This window comes from Salmo trutta, chromosome 26 (assembly GCF_901001165.1).
Source record: "Salmo trutta chromosome 26, fSalTru1.1, whole genome shotgun sequence".
NCBI classification, from domain to species: Eukaryota; Metazoa; Chordata; class Actinopteri; order Salmoniformes; family Salmonidae; genus Salmo; species Salmo trutta.
In genome coordinates, this window is record NC_042982.1 from 6,030,259 (window position 1) to 6,049,066 (window position 18,808).

The following is an 18,808-nucleotide window of genomic DNA, read 5'->3' on the forward strand; positions in this document are numbered from 1 at the left end:
ATGTCAGTGATTATCTCGTTAACACAGGTGTGAGTGTTGACGAGGACAGGGCTGGAGATCACTCTGTCATGCTGATTGAGTTCGAATAACAGACTGGAAGCTTCAAAAGGAGGGTGGTGCTTGGAATCATTGTTCTTCCTCTGTCAACCATGGTTACCTTCAAGGAAACACGTGCCGCCATCATTGCTTTGCACAAAAAGGGTTTTACAGGCAAGGATATTGCTGCCAGTAAGATTGCACCTAAATCAACCATTTATCGGATCATCAAGAACTTCAAGGAGAGTGGTTCAATTGTTGTGAAGAAGGTTTCAGGGCGCCCAAGAAAGTCCAGCAAGCACAAGGACTGTCTCCTAAAGTTGATTCAGCTGTGGGATCGGGGCACCACCAGTACAGAGCTTGCTCAGGAATGGCAGCAGGCAGGTGTGAGTGCATCTGCACGCACAGTGAGGCGAAGACTTTTGGAGGATGGCCTGGTGTCAAGAAGGGCAGCAAAGAAGCCACTTCTCTCCAGGAAAAACATCAGGGACAGACTGATATTCTGCCAAAGGTACAGGGATTGGACTGCTGAGGACTGGGGTAAAGTAATTTTCTCTGATGAATCCTCTTTCCGATTGTTTGGGGCATCCGGAAAAAAGCTTGTCCGGAGAAGACAAGGTGAGCGCTACCATCAGTCCTGTGTCATGCCAACAGTAAAGCATCCTGAGACCATTCATGTGTGGGGTTGCTTCTCAGCTCACTCACAATTTTGCCTAAGAACACAGCCATGAATAAAGAATGGTACCAACACATCCTCCGAGAGCAACTTCTCCCAACTTTCCAGGAACAGTTTGGTGACGAACAATGCTTTTTCCAGCATGATGCAGCACCTTGCCATAAGGCAAAAGTGATAACTAAGTGGCTCGGGGAACAAAACATCGATATTTTGGGTCCATGGCCAGGAAAATCCCCAGACATTAATCCCATTGAGAACTTGTGGTCAATCCTCAAGAGGCGGGTGGACAAACAAAAACCCACAAATTCTGACAAATTCCAAGCATTGATTATGCAAGAATGGGCTGCCATCAGTCAGGATGTGGCCCAGAAGTTAATTGACAGCATGCCAGGGCGGATTGCAGAGGTCTTGAAAAAGAAGGGTCAACACTGCAAATATTGACTCTTTGCATCAACTTCATGTAATTGTCAATAAAAGCCTTTGACCCTTATGAAATGCTTGTAATTATACTTCAGTATTCCATAGTAACATCTGACAAAAATATCTAAAGACACTGAGGCAGAAGACTTGGTGAAAATTAATATTTGTGTCATTCTCAAAACTTTTGGCCACGACTGTAGCCTATAGCCTAAGCCTACTCTATGCAATACTCGCTCAGCCATACACAGACTGGTCTTTTTTGCGAACAATGAGAGTTATATTATTAGCCTAAATGATGATTATCGAATCTACTCATTACATTGCGAATAGTAGACTATCTTACGTAAGTGTTTAAATGCGATGATGCGTGGAATGCTTCATTATAAAGGTGCATTTTTATGGTGAATATTTGCTTCCCCAAACTTGAAACTCAAACGCTGCCTATGTATGGTACTTTACAGGAGGCCAATAAATAACATCAGCATAATGGATGCTGCACCCACAGTATCGCAGTCAGAATTGCTGCACTTTGCCTGCTTGGATATGGAGGTTGTACTGAATCTGCTCACATGTCATTGATATCCCTGGTTGGCTCCATTCGTATTACCAGAGGCCATTTGGGCTCTAATCCTGAGCCGTGCAGTTGCACAGTTTCACCCTGGAGGCATTCACTTTGTCTCCACACAAATGCAGCTGCCAAATTCATGTGACCAGGCAGCCTGGCTCTCATAAAGGATTGAGGTATTAAGTGAGACTGCTTTCCCCCCAGTATGTGGAGCAGGACTGCAGGTTCAACATCGATATTTGTAAAACTGGGTATTTGAATTTAAGACATATTTCACTCACTGCCTGAAACATTTGGGAGTGAAATTACCAAAGAAAAGACATCTCTTAGCATTTGTGCGATCCATTTGACCCTTTTTGTTCTGTCTATTTGAGATACAAACCATCGACACCAGGAAATCCATATAAATATTCCTGGACTGAGAGGCTAGTCTTAGATCCACCAAGTTCTGTAAGCGAGCAGGTTCAACACACAAACACAGTCCAATGTTCCTTTCACACGGTGACATTAGCCTTCTATAACAGCCCGTCTTTTTATACCTATTGTAGGTCAACACGTAGTCCCAGTTGTAGTTCTTTACTATATTGTAGTTTATCCATGTGAAGCCGTGTATAACTGCATCATGGAGTCAGTGCAGCAGTCGTCCCCTGCTTATGACCTCATGACCTTTCCACAAACATGAACGCGGACACGTCTCTGGCCAGTAATACCTTGTGATGTCCAGGGAAATCATAACACATAGGACGTTATCATTCTCCCTTGTTTTCAAAGAGCACACAGTATAGCAGTCAGTGTGTCCTCTACCCTTCTATGATTGGTCAAGGAATCTGGCTCAGGGGGACACCCAGTGTGTCACGCTGGTATTAAGGATTTGGAGACAGGCGCAGGAATACACAATAGGGGTTTTTAATACAGCCAAAACAAACACGGATACAAAAACCCTGGGCTGTACCCAAACAAAAGAGCGAGGGTAAACCTCGTTGAACGCCACGGGACGATATATAAAGCAAGCAGCATAACAGCTGCACCAACGCATAGGTGCTCACACCACCAACGGACATGGGAACAATAACGGACAAAGACAGAGGGAACAGAGGGCACGTATATAACCTACTAATCAGGGGAACTGGGAACCAGGTGTGTGCAATCAGACAAGACAGTCCGCGGTTGACGATAATGAATCCCGTTCAGCGAAGCCTAGAAAGTCGGTGACGAAGAACCTCCGGAACTGGTGAACAGAATGAGCATCAGTACCGGGGGGATCCGTGACACAGTGCAAGGCCCCCTGTGTTGCACAAGTCCCCTGGAGCCCCAGGCCCAGTACAAGCCTGGCCAGCAACAATGCCCTTCTAACAGCAGTCGCCACACACAGCCTGGCCAATGTGCCTTGTGTCAGCTTCATGGCATGAGTGCGCGCATCTGTATGTGTGTGTGTGCAATCGTACGTGCACGCGTCTGTGTGCAGCGTGTGCTCTCTGTGGCTCTTGTCACGTGAGGCTGGCAGAGATAGGCTGGGTGCCATTGTTGCCCTGTTAACTGGGTTCCGTACAGTATGTACAGCATGTCAGCCTTCTGGGAATGTCAGGAATGCAGGGAAATTAGTCACTAGGATGAACCTGAATACATGGCAAATTCCTCAGATCAGTGAATAAGTGGAAACTAGAGAAGGCCATGGGGTTGGGATACTCTGTAGTGTGACCTGCATCCTCATTAGTTTACTGGTAGCCATTGGCCTCATCTCTTATCTGTTCATTGACTTGTGTAGACAGTACTAGTGTGTGTGTGTGTGTGTGTGTGTGTGTGTGTGTGTGTGTGTGTGTGTGTGTGTGTGTGTGTGTGTGTGTGTGTGTGTGTGTGTGTGTGTGTGTCTGTGTGTTTCTGCAATCTGACTGACCATTGATCGGTGTCATTTCAGACACACTGAGCTATTCTGCTTTCCCCTGCTATCCCTCTCCCCCTCTCTCTATCTCTCTCCCCCTTTCTATCCCCCTCTACCTCTCTATCCCTAGTTATCCTCTTCCCCTCTCTATGCCTCTATCCCTCTCCCTCTCTCTATTCCTCTATCCCCCTCTAACTCTCTATCCCTCCTTCCCCCTCTTCCCCTCTCCATGCCTCCATCCCTCTCCCCCTTTCTCTCTGTGGGCACTTTCATTTCATCATGTTTATCAACTCAGGGGGTCTAACTGAGCTTAACAGACAGGGAATACAAACATCTGTTTGCAGTATGCCCCTGTTCTCACGGTGCATGTGCTGAGTCCAAGGCCTTTCTGAGAGCCAAACACAGTAGTAAGACAGACAGAACGTACTGATACTACTACTCACAGGATAGGCCTTATTTGACCTTATTCATTCGTCTGTCAGCTACTTCTCTATACAACCAATTACTATGTTCAACTAATTAGTTCACCACCATTGGTTGATTGGTGAGGTGTTTTGGTTGGGAACATACAGATGTGTGGGGTAGAAAGAGGGGTACTAGAGGAACAGTATGACGTTGAGTCCTCTTAGTCTGTAGAACACTCTGACTGCGTCTCCAACCCACCCCATCCCCACCACTTTCCCCATCCCTCCCTCCCTCCCTCCATCACCCCCTCCCCCAACCTAGCCCGCAGGGCCTACTCTGCAGCGAGCGCATTCCTTCTCCTTTTCTCTACCCATCCATCCCTCCATCCTGTCATTCAAGGTCTACGGTCGACCTCACTCCCTCCGTCTCTGTGTCGTCCGTCCTCTCCGTGCCCCCCTCCCCCTCAGTGACTCCTGTCATTGTGAGCCCAGCTCTGTCTTGGCTTGTTGTGTGAGAATGGGGTCATTGTTGCTGCACTACCAGTGAGTATTTCCTGCCCTAGCTAGCTAGCACCACCGTGTCCCTCTGTCCCACATCCATACACACACATATATAGTGCATTCGGGAAACTATTCAGACCCCTTGACTTTTTCCACATTTTGTTACGTTACAGCCTTATTCTAAAATTGATTAAATATTTGAATACCCAATAATGAAAACAGGTTTTTAGACATTTTGGGGATTTTTTTTTTTTAAGAAAAGAAAAACAGATACCTTATTTACATAAGCATTCAGAACCTTTGCTATGAGACTCAAAATTTAGCTCAGGTGCATCCTGTTTCCATTGATAATCCTTGAAATTTTTCTACAAATTGATTAGAGCACCTGTGGTAAATTCTATTGCTTGAACATGATTTGGAAAGGCACACACAGTTGACAGTGCATGTCGAGGCACAGATCTGGGGAAGGGTACCAAAAAATTTCTGCAGCACTGAAGGTCCCCAAGAACTCAGTGGCCTCCATCATTCTTAAATGGAAGAAGTTTGAAACCACCAAGACTCTTCCTAGAGCTGGCCGCCTGGCCAAACTGAGCAATCGGGGGAAAAGGGCCTCAGTCAGGGAAGTGACCAAGAACCTAATGGTCACTCTGACAGAGCTCCAGAGTTTCTCTGTGGAGATGGTAGAGCCTTCCAGAAGGACAACCATCTCTGCAACACTCCACCAATCAGGCCTTTATGGCCAGACAGAAGACACTCCTCAGTAAAAGGCACATGACAGCCCGCTTGGAGTTTGCTAAAAAGGCACCTAAAGACTCTCAGATCATGAGAAACAAGATTGTCTGGTCTGATGAAAACAAGATTGAACTCTTTAGCCCGAACGCCAAACATCACGTCTGGAGGAAACCAGGCACCGCTCATCACCTGGCCAATACCATCCCTACGGTGAAGCATGGTGGTGGCAGCATCATGCTGTGGGGATGTTTTTCAGCGGCAGGGACTGGGAGACTAGTCAGGATCGAGGGAAAGCTGAACAGAGCAAAGTACAGAGAGATCCTTAATGAAAACCTGCTTCAGAGTGCTCAGGACCTCAGACTGGGGAGAAGGTTCACCTTCCAACAGGACAACGACCCTAATCACACAGCCAAGACAACGCAAGAGTGGCGTCGGGACACGTCTCTGAATGTCCTTGAGTGGCCCAGCCAGAGCCCGGACTTGAACCCGATCGAATATCTCTGGAGAGACCTGAAAATAGCTGTGCAGCGACACTCCCCATCCAACCTGACAGAGCGATCTGCAGAGAAGAATAGGAGTAACTCCCCAAATACAGGTGTGCTAAGCTTGTAGCGTCATACTCAAGAAGACTCGAGGCTGTAATCGCTGCCAAAGGTGCTTCAACAAAGTATTGAGTAAAGGGTCTGAATACTTATGTAAATGTGATATTTCTGTTTTTGCTTTGTCATTACGGGATATTGTGTGTAGATTGATGAGGATTTAAAAAAAATCATTTTTTTTAGAATAAGGCTGTAACAATAACAAAATGTGGAAAAAGTGAAGGAGTCTGTATAATTTCCGAATGCACTGTACATGCAATTGAGTACACACACACATGCATGTAACACATGCACATACAAAGACACGCATGCACAAACACACTACTCTCAGTGATAAATTCAAGGAGGAGGGAAGGATGCATTTTTCGAAAGCATTCAAACAGGGCCCTTGATTGATTGATTCATTGATTGAATCAGGTGCCGTAGTGCTGGCCAGCATTTCCCTACTGCTGCCTTGAAGAGGAATCAAGTCAGTCTGTGACGGCTCTTCTAGCAGCAACATCCCTCTTTTTGAGTGTGGGAAAGAAGCCAGACAGACAGGCAACACAGAACGCTAATCCTTTTCTAAACAGACACACATTTAAAGTCTTTTCAGTGGCATGCTATGCACTAATCCCATACGTAGCAATTATGGAACATGTATTCATATCATAATTGAAGGATACCTGTATGTAAGATTACGATACTCAATATGTCAGTCCAACTCACACCATCTAACCGAATAATATCCAAGTTACTAGTTCCTGTAATTAATGCTGAATTATCCAGTGGAGGGAAAGAAATACTACAGACTGGACAGGCCAGCTTGCACGAGGGCCCCACTATTCAGGTGACTGTTTAACGTGTTAACTTGCTTTCCATTTGAAGTGACAGCACTCAAACGAGCAGCAGGTAACGTCAACCCCCCCACCCCCACCTTTATGAAGCCTATATACAGTATTATATATACAGTATACAGCCCATTGTTCAGTATTTTAATGCTCAAACAGCTGTCACAGAAACTCCCAACCAAGGCTACAAATGTGGTTTTTAATGGTATTTTCTTGGTTCGTTTCCTTGGTTCCTTTCCTTCATACAGACTCATCCATAAAAGGACTTGATAGGTGAATCCTCAGAGGTGGATATCAATCCAGTGCTTTCACCTATCAGTGGTCATCTAGGAAGCTAGGTCATGGGACAGTAAGACCATTGGGACACAGTCATCTAGGTTATTTAACATATCTACCTCTGCAGTATAGAGGGGTCTATCTGACTCATGTGTGTCCATAGAACTAGAATCTATAGAAAGGGATTGGAACCTCTAACCTCTAACTCTAAGTTTACATACACCTTAGCCAAATACATTTAAACTCAGTTTTTCACATTTCCTGACATTCTTTCCAAGTTAAAAGTCCCTGTCTTAGGCCAGTTAGAATCACCACTTTATTTGAAGAATGTGAAATGTCAGAATAATAGTAGAGAGAAGGATTTATTTCAGCTTTTATTTCTTTCATCACATTCCCAGTGGGTCAGAGGTTTACATACACTCAATTAGTATTTGCTTGCATTGCCTTTCAATTGTTTAACATGGGTCAAACGTTTTGGGTAGCCTTCCACAAGCTTCCCACAATAAGTTGGGTGAATTTTGGTCCATTCCTCCTGACAGAGCTGGTGTAACTGAGTCAGGTTTGTAGGCCTCCTTGCTCGCACACGCTTTTTCAGTTCTGCCCACAGATTTTCTATAGGATTGAGGTCAGGGCTTTGTGATGTCCACTCTAATACCTTGACTTTGTGGTCCTTAAGCCATTTTGCCACAACTTTGGAAGTATGCTTGGGGTCATTGTCCATTTGGAAGACCCATTTGCGACCAAGCTTCAACTTCCTGACTGATGTCTTGATATGTTGCTTCAATATATCCACATAATTTTCGATCCTCATGATGCCATCTATTTTGTGAAGTGCACCAGTCCCTCCTGCAGCAAAGCACCCCCACAACATGATGCTGCCACCACCATGCTTCACGGTTGGAATGGTGTTCTTCGGCTTGCAAGCCTCCCCCTTTTTCCTTCAAACATAACGATGGTCATTATGGCCAAACAGTTTTATTTTTGTTTCATCAGACCAGAGGACATTTCTCCAAAAAGTACAATCTTTGTCCCCATGTGCAGTGGCAAACCATAGTCTAGCTTTTTTATGCCGGTTTTGGAGCAGTGGCTTCTTCCTTGCTGAGCGGCCTTTCAGGTTATGTTGATATAGGACTCGTTTTACTGTGGATATAGATACTTTCGTACCTGTTTCCTCCAGCATCTTCACAAGGTCCTTTGCTGTTGTTCTGGGATTGATTTGCACTTTTCGCACCAAAGTACATTCATCTCTAGGAGACAGAACGTGTCTCCTTCCTAAGCGGTATGACGGCTGCGTGGTTCCATGGTGTTTATACTCGCGTACTATTGTTCGTACAGATGAACATGGTACCTTCAGGCATTTGGAAATTGCTCCCAAGGATGAACAAGACTTGTGGAAGTCTTGGCTGAGATCTTTTGACTTTCCCATGATGTCAAGCAAAGAGGCACTGAGTTTGAAGGTAGGCCTTGAAATAAATCCACAGGTACACCTCCAATTGACTCAAATGATGTTAATTAGCCTATCAGAAGCTTCTAAAGTCATGACATCGTTTTCTGGAATTTTCCAAGCTGTTTAAAGGCACAGTAAACTTAGTGTATGTAAACTTCTGACCCACTGGAATTGTGATACAGTGAATTATAAGTGAAATAATCTGTCTGTAAACAATTGTTGGAAAAATTACTTGTGTCATGCACAAAGTAGATGTTCTAACCGACTTGCCAAAGCTATAGTTTGTTAACAAGAAATTAGTGGAGTTGATGAAAATGTAGTTTTAATGACTCCAACCTAAGTGTATGTAAACCTCCGACTTCAACTGTAGATTCTGTTTCTATGTGGGTTACAGTAGACAGGTGATCAGTGGTAAAGTATTTTGTTACCTTATGCTGAGTCATGTCCATATAATGTACACGTTAGCCATCACAGGGTAGAGTTTTCAAGACCTCTTTCTGAACACCCCTTATCTAGGGCAGGTTGGATTTCAACTTGATCGAATCACCTGATCAATAAGGTTTTTAATTGAATGGCTATCAACTAGGGCCATGTTTTTGAGAAATGTGTTGTTAATGACGTGATCGCGTGACCATATTCTTAGGGCTTCTCTGAGTCAGCCTAGTATACGTGCTTATAAAACTGTTATAACAATTATATTCAGATTTATTTCGATTTTGCTGCTAAATAATATGGCCCAAGGAGGATTGGGCACCACTGAGAGAGTGGGCTGATTCTGGATCGGTGTGACAGGTACGGCTAAATGGAACACGGGACAGAGACCTGCCAACCCACAAACACCGCTGTCACATCACTCTAAAGAGGTCACCGTAATCAGATTATCCCGGTTAGACAGTCAGTCTCACTACTCTAGCCTCAGCCTGGCAAACAACAACACAGAGAGAAAGGCAGAAAGACACACACGCATACACACACACACACACACACACTACAAATTCGGTGAGTGTTTAGAGGAGAGGTTGGCAGGCCAGCGAGGGTGGTGAGGAAGAAACAGAGAAGAAGCTGCGGGGTCTAAAGCTTCTCCGTGAACCGCAGCGATGCCAAACGGGCGGCGGTTTGAAGAGGATATCTGAGACCTGTACACTTGGACAATGAGCTGAGGTGTAACCCTAAACTAAGACGAACCACTGTTTATCCCCTTCGCTCTCTATCCCTCTCCTTCTACCTCCCCAATCTCTCTCACCTTCTATTTCTCTGTCTTTCTTCTCCCTCTCTGTCCCTCTCTTTCCTCCCTCATCTTTGTCACCTTTCCTCTCTCACCATCTCTTTTGCTTTCTCCTCTCTCTTCATCTCTCTCTCCCACCCTCTGGGCTTCACCGGGGTAGTGTAAACATTCATCTTTATGTCATCGTCTGATCACATACTTGAATAGTTTATTGTTTCCAATGGGACGCGTCATCCATAGCGGAAGGAGACGGCTTGACAGATTGAGACACTCCTTTGACATCATCTTTTCACACGGAAGAATTATAAGTGAAGGAATTGACATTTGTGTAGAGAGGCTGACAGCTGGGTGACTCAACGCAGCCCAGTGTCATGAAGTAAGTTCTGCGTTGTTGTCAAGGCTTCACCGTCCAATCTGATCCCTATCGTTACAGTTACTGAGGGAGAGGCGGCTTTTTATATGGCGGCTCTCACTACATCACAGCTTCACAAACCAGAGAGCGATTAGGAACATGTTGTAAGATCTGTGAGTAGGGTGTCTTTAAACTACAGCTACTCCAGATCGCTCTGTCTCTCTCCTTCAAAAAAGCCCTGTACTCAGCATCCTGTACCCTCAACTCGTATCTCTACACCCCATCCCCCATGCTCACGTCCCACACACACACACACACACACACACACACACACACACACACACACACACACAGACACACACACACACACACACACACACACACAGACACACACACACACACACACACACACACACACACACACACACACACACACACAGTGTGTATACCCCCCCCCATACACCAACATCTGCAACTGCGTCTTTAAACAGCAAGTAGCACAAAGGACCAAAAATAGCTTGGCGAGCTACAGAGCAGAACTGCTCTCCTTGAGGAGGGGTGGTAGAAAGAGGAGGATGAGAGGAGAGGATCGGAGGAGCAGGGGAGAAATGACAAGGGAAAGATGGCAGAGAGAGCCAGCTCTCCAGGGCTGATCTTACCCTGTCATTCTCAACTCAACTGTCTGTGTGTCAAACAGAAAACGTCTATTTCATTTCATCCACACAACACTTAAATGAACCCATCAACACAAGGGTTGACAGTACGTACAGTACTGTACATTCTGTAAGTGTCCACTCATCCATCCTCTGTTAAAATGGATTTCGTATACTATACTGCCCTTAACTGGAGACTGGGACTAAAACAGGCATGAATACAGTCCGTCTACGACCAATATGGCAATCAAATGTGTATGCATGGCTGATTCAACATGCAAATAAACCAAAGGAAAGAATGAACGTATTCCCATTCTGAGTGTGATTTGACCCCAAATGTTTTAAATTTTACATGAAATAGGAAAGGACTCATTTGGAGCGAATGGGTCAGAAATGAAATCATTGAGACGGCAGCAGACACACTGTGGTGTGAGTGGAGTGGGAGGCGAGTGTTGGCATACTCACTGTTGCTAGACTTGAGGTCTCTGTGTATAACAGGTACAAAGGTCTGATTGTGCAGGTAGTCCATCCCTGTGGCGATCTGCACGGCCCAGTTCACCAGCACCCTGGGGGGTACCTTCTTCCCAGCTAGGGCTCTGTTCAGGGCCCCCCCGCGGGCGTACTCCATCACCAGGCAGAGGTTGGGCTCTCGCAAGCACACCCCTATCAGGTTGATGATGTTGGGGTGTCTGAGCATCCAGAAAAGCCTGGCCTCTTGTCGTACGCTTTCAGCTGTGGCGCTAATGTCCTCGTCAGGGTCCTGCCTGGCAGCTTTAACTGCCACCTCCTCCCCTTGCCACATCCCCCTATACACCTTCCCAAACCCCCCTGCCCCGATCACCTCCTCCAGCACCAGCTCCGTGAAGTCGATCTCCAGGGGGCACCCCTCAGGCACCCCACCCGCCACCAGCCCTCCTGGGGCTAGCTGCGGGTAGCTGCCGGCGTCCCTCCGAGTAACGTAGTTGCATGGGAAGATGCCCACCTTGTCCTGGATCTTGCCCGTCCACCAGCCCTCGTCCCCGGACACTTTGGAGTCCTTGGAGAGGACCTCAAGGAGATCCCCGCGCCGCAGGTTCAGCTCCTCGTCTGCCGTGGCCTCGTAGTCGAACACGGCCATCCAGTAGGGGCTGGAGGTGGTAGTGCTGCCAGGGTGGGAGTCTGGAGAACCAGAGGAGGAGTTCCAGCTGCTTCCATTCTCAGCCTGGACAGCTGTAGCAGAACACACCGGGGGAGCAGGGGTCATATGTGGGGGCATGGAGGAAAGAGGGGGGCCATAAGGGGGGCCAAGGGGACCAACTAGCATGAGGCCAGGGGGAGGAGGGTCGCAGCAGCCCCCACAGCTGGTGCAGGGCAGGGGGGCTGCTGTGCTGCTCGCTCTGGCATATGGGTCCATTGCTGCTCGGCTGCTGGTCAGCGGTGTGGGCCTGCCCTCTGTCAACTCACGCACAAAATCCATGCAGGGCCCATCAGCCGAATCCAGGCCTCCTTAACCAGAGGAGAGACAGATCAGTGGACAGGCAGGCCAAAGCTCCACTGTCCCATCACTGTCTCCGTTTACTGGGGTAGTTCCAGTTCCTGTCACCAATCATGTGTGTGTAGCAGCCTGTATTACCATGTATAATGCATTCCTACAACAGGTTCTCTACGGGGTGTGTTTCTAAAGGAAAAAAGCAATCAGGGCAGAACCATGGCCATCCCTGAGAGAGGCTACTGTTTATTCTTCAATGGTATGGTCTAGAAAGCTACCAGAGAGTCAAGGCTGGCCTGGGAAAATCCCAAAGTAGACCCTCTTCAGTACTGTGAGATGAGGTCCTTGTGGATGGGATAGCTTTGCGCTGCTCAGGATCAGAACACTGTCTCTGTAACGGTCCCACACTGCTTTTACAACTAGGGTATCTCTGAGCATCTATTGCTATGTCATATTAGACTACTGATTGTGTTTACTGTCTCCCTCTCAAGATTCAGCAAGCGCCGGATGGTCTGAGTGGGCCACAAAAGTAGAGTTTATTATGGCGTCTTACCATTTTTAGTTCCTTACATTTTTGCCCTAATGAGTAATAAGACATAGCCAACGCTGCACTTCCTGTCGCCTCACTGAGAACAGATCCTGACTCAGCGATTTAAAGAGGCTAGCTCCTCTCCTTGAAGATTATAAGAGGCCAAAGGCAGCGAGGAAGCTACACGACAACTAAAGGAGATCGCACATCTAAATAGGCTATTTGTTGACCAATTGATTGTAAATAGTGTAATCTGCATAGTTTAACATCCTCTGAGCAAGGATCGTTATTTCCAAACAAGCACAGGGCAGAAGAATATCGCTTGTCCGACATCTCGTTATTACTCACATATCGTTTATTACACGGTCATTGGGCTTTTTGACAGCGATGAATTACAGCAATGTGTCTTGACCTCGTATTTTGTTGAAATAATCGATTGAAATAGTTCCCTACTTTGATGCTGCCTCTTCTAGATCATGTAGGTCTACATCGATAAACGTATAAGCCAGTTGAATGTCCTTAAATAGCACGCTCGTTCATTTTTAGATGGGGAATTACGGCGGACAGCAGTCAGGCAAAGACAATTGAGTGCCTGTACATTTAGCATCTTTGTAGTCAGCGCGCATCAATGATTGATCGTTTGCCTTGTTACATTGTCCGGCCTAAGTTCGGCGCACGGTAATGTTTCAATAAACGCGATACAGTGAGCATACGCGACCGCGCGAGTCCAGAGACACCATCGGTACAGCACGGTCTGTTTTTGCCATTATTATCTAACCTTTATGTTGTAGGCTATAAGACGACGCTCATTCAAAACATCTGATACATTTGTAACCACAGGCAATAGCCTTGTCTACTTATGTGGATACGACGTTGCACGTTTCATTTATTTGTGATCAAAGATCCCGCACCTGCTGGCTCTACGGAATAGGTTTCAGGGCTTTTCGACACCTTCACACGCTCGGTTAGAGAACGAAATAGCCTACCATAACAATAAATGATGGGTTTTGTGAAGGCATCACGCTGTAATTCCAATTGCATATAGTTGTGTGTCTCTGATCCGAGTTGACGTGATTCAAATAAGGCGAGTAATCCTCTACGGTAACGTGTTTTCTTTGGCTATGATAGACAGATGCACCATCTTCGAGGCATTAATAATAATAATAATGTAACAGGCCTAATAAAAGCCTAATCCTCCCTTTTAGTGCAAAATAGAATTATAATCCAGTCTTTATGTGTATATTGCATATTGTCTTCTGGTTCAAATAAACCAAATATTAAATATTCAAATATTTACGGGAAAAAAAGCCTGGACCCTGTGCATCACAACATCCATTGACATTGTCGCATGGGCGTGTGATCGCATCCAAATATCCACCATCAGATTCCATTATCCAATTCCACAAAATGAATAGTCTTGGAGTCCTTACTCATCTGGGTCAGTCGGGTGGCCAGTTGTCCTTCACAATCAAATAGCTTTTTTCTCCAAAAGACGTGCCATTTCTAGACGCAGCTGTCAGTATCTAGGCTGACTTTGTATCCAAATACACCGGCTGGACTGGGTGGAATACGCCGTTGTATTCTGGGTAGTGTAGTTTCTTGAGTAGCCTACGTCCACATATCCCTTAATATGTCATAATTTGGACATAGCTTGGATGAACAAATAAACTTTTGCTTCAGTTTGATTACGACAAAATACGGTTTTAAAATATTCTATCTATCTGTTAGACTTTTATTTGTATGGGTAGCCTTTAAAGTCAAGGCATTGCTGTACAATAAGCAGCCTATACTGGTCATTGTGAAGTAGCCTAGGTCATTAGGCTGATGCTTTGTGGATCAGTTGAATGAAATATTTTTTAATGGTGTGTGTATAAAATTGTATAGCCTGCATTTGCCATGCGCACATGTGTTTGTGTGAGAGATCATGCATGTGTGTGTGTGTCTCCAATTATCACACAACATACTCTCTAGGAAAGTATACAGATATATTTTATTGCAACTTACAACAACAAGGTTAATGCATTAGAATTTCATCACAATTTGGGGGATGTTTATCAAGCAGATATCTGGAGACAATACAACACTGCCTAAATGAAACCTTAGCCCCACACTGCCCCCTGGTGATTAGGATGGATGACACCTAGACATTATCGGGGGCAGCTTCACTTTCTGCATCTTCCCAATCTGTGGCTCCATTGGCTCCCTCACCCAGTCCACCTCCAGCCTCCCATACATGCTTTCTCCAGAGGGGTCCATGGTGTGGCTGTTGAGCTGCCAGGGCAGGGGCAGTCCATGGTGGAACTGGGAGGGAGGCCTCTCAAATGACGACTCCCTTAACTGGATCTTCTGCACCACCCTCTGGCCCAGGGACACCTGGCTGGCCTTCCTGGTCTGAAAAGGGGACAGGTTGCAGCAGTTGCGCTGGGCAGCCCCTGGGACATCCAGAGGGCCAAGAGTGGTCAGTCTGGCCCTTGGGGAGCGGAAGCCATATTGGGATACAAGCTTGTACAGGCTTTCCCTCCAGTTGGGGTCTCCCTTACCCTTGACGGGCTTCAGCCTGAAGTGTTGTGGGCTGTCTGGAAATTGCACCAGACTAGCCTCCTTGCTCACCCCCATTGAGTTCACCCAAGAGTCACTGGGGCCCTTGGTGGTGGGGAGCTGGCTGCACAACTGCTTATGGGGCTTGGATTTCTTGTAGAGTTCTATGAGGGTGGGGTCATGTACCTGTACGTGCCCTTCATCCGGGATCTCCACAATGCTGTCCCACTTGGCTGTGGACAGAGAGAATTTGCGGAATTTCTTTGGTGAGCGGTGGGGGCGCATGAAGTCGTCCCCTGGTGGGCTGAGTCCCGGCTCGTCTTTCAGGATAGAAGATTCGTGGTTACACCCAAGGGACCTAATGAGAGGGAGGTCAGGAGTCCGCATGTGATCTGTTTACAGAGAGTGAGAGACAGAAATAGACAGTAAAATATAAAAAAGAGAGGAGAGCGAAAGGAAAGGAAGAAATAGGGGAGAGACTGATAATGATTAAGCTAAAAAATAATATATTAAATCATGTACAAAAATAAACTATTATTTGATGAATTATGTCTGCCACACCATCACCCATGAACCATCACATCGAAAGACTTCCAGGGTTTCTCTCCATGAAACACCACGATTACTAATTAGGGCAGAAAATCAGCATTTGCCTCCCCCTGATTAAAATCAAAAGTTTTCCATCGGCAGACGCTGCCTGTTTAATAAGCACCAGCAGTAATGCCCTGGAGAGCAGAGGCCTGATTGGGTACTGAGGGATGAGAGTGGTAGCTAAGCGCCCTGAGTACAAGAAGAGAAGGACCAATGATGCTTGGGAACCAGTCAGTCACTACTTTGAAAGGGACTGCTCATTCGCTAGTAATATACATAGCAAAAAGACCCAAAACAGACTGGCATCAATGCTAGGTTGTTTTTACAGATTGGCATTCATAATATCAAGGATATCCAATGATCACATAATGTCAACACATGATGTATTCGCTTTCATAGGAAAAAGTTTGAAAATAATATTATATGTTAGTAATGTAAGTGCCTTAATGTAATGTAAGTGCCTTAATGTGTTTGGACCCCAGGAAGGAGAGCTTATGGGGATCCCTATATTTTTTTAACTGTACTAAGCCATCATGTACAATTATGAACATTGCCATTGTGTACTGGAAGCAACATGTTGACAATCATATATGCAATTAAACAAATGTACTGGTCATGACAGTCATATTGGGCCGTATAGATCCACAAATTGTACCTTGCTCTGAGCTTGGAGTGCCATTGTCCTTTGCTGTGCACTCCAAGGGCCCTGAGAAGAGAGAGGAGAAAAGGGAGGGGGTGGGGGGTTTAATTCAAATTGCATGTCAAATACATTTCCTGTATTGAAATGAATTGAAAGAGAGTATAACCCAAATGTTTAGTTTCAAAATGACACTACTCTGGGAAACAAAGCAAACCGTACTGGAGTCCCTGTGTACATATGGCCTGGACAGCCTTCCGCCGACGGGTTTGGCGGGAGCATCTGTAGATTTTTTGTGCTCCAGATCATCAGACAGTTTTCTTTCTAGATGTTTATAGAGCCTGTGGTTGTGAGAAGGAGTTGTGAGGGGAAATAAAGAAACAAATAATAAACACAAATCAGACCTGCTAACAATAGTGGTTGATTTGTGACAGATTTTTTTATGGAAATATCAACCACCCTCAGTTCCAATGATCTGAGCACTACTCACATCTTGGGTACGTCTTCTTTGGCCTGCATTCTATTCAGCAGGCTGGTCTTGTTGTCAATGCCGTAGACCCGGCTCAGGATGTACTTGGCCATCTCCCGCAGGTCCATTGCTGGGTCTAGGAGAATCTCCGCCAGCAAGTACAGGTGTTGGTCCTGGAAGTGATCTAGCTGATCTAAGTTCTTCATGGCCTCCAAGCGTTTCCAGTGGGGGTTCCCCTTCTGGATATGTTTTAGGAGGCAGAAGGTGAGGTTATTTATGATCTCCGGAGGGATGTCGTAGGTCTGGAACATGCTGAGCAGGGCCTCTGTGCAGTTTCCATAGACATCACTGTCCATACCCTCCATGGTCAACATCAGGGATTTCATGACCTCCACCAAATCCACATCAGGTCTGGAGACCAGCCATATGCTCTCGGAGATATGCTTCAGAAGCTCATTTCCGTCATCTTCGGGTGGGGATTCATACTCGGTTGGGGTGTCAAACAGCTTAGGCATGGGGATTGGTTTGTTGAGTCTTGCTTCTTTGGCCTTTGCAAGGATGACGGTGACTACTGATGAGTGCTCTGGTTCATCCTCTGACTGTGACAATGGTCTGCAAAGGGCTTTGGCCTCCTTTGGCAAAAATGCCTTGGGTGGCTCCTGCTTCAGATTCCAGTTACGCAGCACTGAGTTGGGGAGGAAGCCGTCTGGAGCCACGGGCCAGTCCAGAAGAAGTGTGTCTTGGGGGAGAGGCTCGAATGGTGTTTGAGACTTGTCCCAGTCTCCTGACCCTTCCATTGGCTCGTCCTCCAGATTCAATTCTTCCTCCAAAGTTTTAACCAATCGGAGAGCACAAGACCAGGAACCTGTGAGAAAGGAAATGATTGCTTTAACTATCATTTATAACATGTAAACTTGACTATTTTATAAAACGTGTAATTACACCCTAATACTTTAAGTGTGGTCACTTTGCTTAACATAACAAGTGAGGCTGATCCACTCACCTGGCTGATCGCTTTTTACAATTGGTGAAGTTGGTGCCCGAATCATCATAGAGTTCTTCTTCCTGTCCCTGTTCAGCACGTCCAGTACATTCTTACATCCTGTACTTTCTGGCCTCACAACATCAAGTACCGCTGGGGTCTCATTCAACTCTGGCGTGGCCTGCCCAGGCTTCAGGAACATCCGTGGCACCAAATAAATATCATAGCAGCTCTGTGAGCGAGGTAGAAACGGGATGGGATCCTCCAGGATGTCATCCGCGGGGGCCAGGTCCAGTACCTGCTGCAGCAGCCTGGCAGGCAGGTAGCGCAGGCCGGAGATGATGCAGATGGTGCCTCCAAAGCAGGCCAGAAGGTCCCCGCGGGTGTTAGCGAAGCACAACTGACTAACCGGCATACCCAGGCGTATCTCGGCCAACTGCACCCCCCGAGTCTCCCACACTTCCAAAGTGCCCCCAGGTCCCGACACCACCACCAACCCCAGAGCAGCGCAGTAATCCAGGCAAGAGATGGAGGTCGGGGGGTTCCTCTCCATCCACAAACACCCTCCGCTAGGCAAGGAGAAGAAGAGAAGACTATAGTTGGGGGAAACAGCAAATATCTGACCAGAGAGGAGTCGGGAGAGAACCAGGTCAAAGGAGCAACTCACCCTGGCCAGAGGTGCGACCTCCACATGGACTTCCCCCATCTCTACCTCCCATATGCTGAACTGCTTGTCTGAGCCGTAGCAGCAGAGCTGAGGCCTGGGCCCGGCCAGGCTGCTCATCTGTAAGATAGCACCATCATGGGCCTTCCTGGCGGGGCAGCCCAGTCGGTGGGGGGAGAGCAGCTGGAGCTTCCCGTTGCGGTGGCCACTGAACACCAGGCAGAGTAGGGGGCTGACTCTGGCCCACTCCGCCCCACCCACCATCACCGCCTCCAGGCACATCACGCTGTCATCCAGGTCCTGGTGCCTAGAGGTCCGGATGATCCGCTTAGCTG

The 18,808-nt window shown here is 46.6% G+C and overlaps 2 protein-coding genes across 2 annotated transcripts in view; both read right to left on the bottom strand.

The window, feature by feature from the left end:
• The window catches only part of LOC115162967 (mitogen-activated protein kinase kinase kinase 10-like), a 34,635-nt gene extending 20,504 nt beyond the window's left edge, over window positions 1–14,131 (bottom strand). Inside the window, exon 1 of the mRNA XM_029714519.1 lies at window positions 11,061–14,131. Within this exon, the coding sequence (XP_029570379.1) occupies window positions 11,061–12,051 (991 nt within the window). The 5' untranslated portion in view covers window positions 12,052–14,131. The remainder of the gene's footprint in view (window positions 1–11,060) is intronic.
• Window positions 14,132–14,716: 585 nt separating this feature from the next.
• Window positions 14,717–18,540, bottom strand: LOC115162781 (WD repeat-containing protein 87-like). Its single transcript, XM_029714206.1, has 6 exons — window positions 18,477–18,540; window positions 17,831–18,378; window positions 16,849–17,692; window positions 16,581–16,699; window positions 16,377–16,427; window positions 14,717–15,522 (listed from the first exon to the last, which is right to left on the bottom strand). The coding sequence occupies exons 1-6, from the start codon at window positions 18,500–18,502 to the stop codon at window positions 14,717–14,719; spliced, it is 2,394 nt and encodes a 797-aa protein (XP_029570066.1). The 5' UTR covers window positions 18,503–18,540.
• Between the last annotated feature and the right edge of the window lie 268 nt (window positions 18,541–18,808).

Excerpts from the sequence above, each read along its gene's own strand:
- LOC115162781 (XM_029714206.1), bottom strand. The coding sequence starts at position 18,502 with ATGTGGAGGTCGCACCTCTGGCCAGG. Across the intron at positions 17,693-17,830 it reads TGTAAAAAGCGATCAGCCAG|GTTCCTGGTCTTGTGCTCTC; the intron begins GTGAGTGGATCA and ends CCTTTCTCACAG. Across the intron at positions 15,523-16,376 it reads CACTCCAAGCTCAGAGCAAG|ATCACATGCGGACTCCTGAC; the intron begins GTACAATTTGTG and ends CTCTGTAAACAG.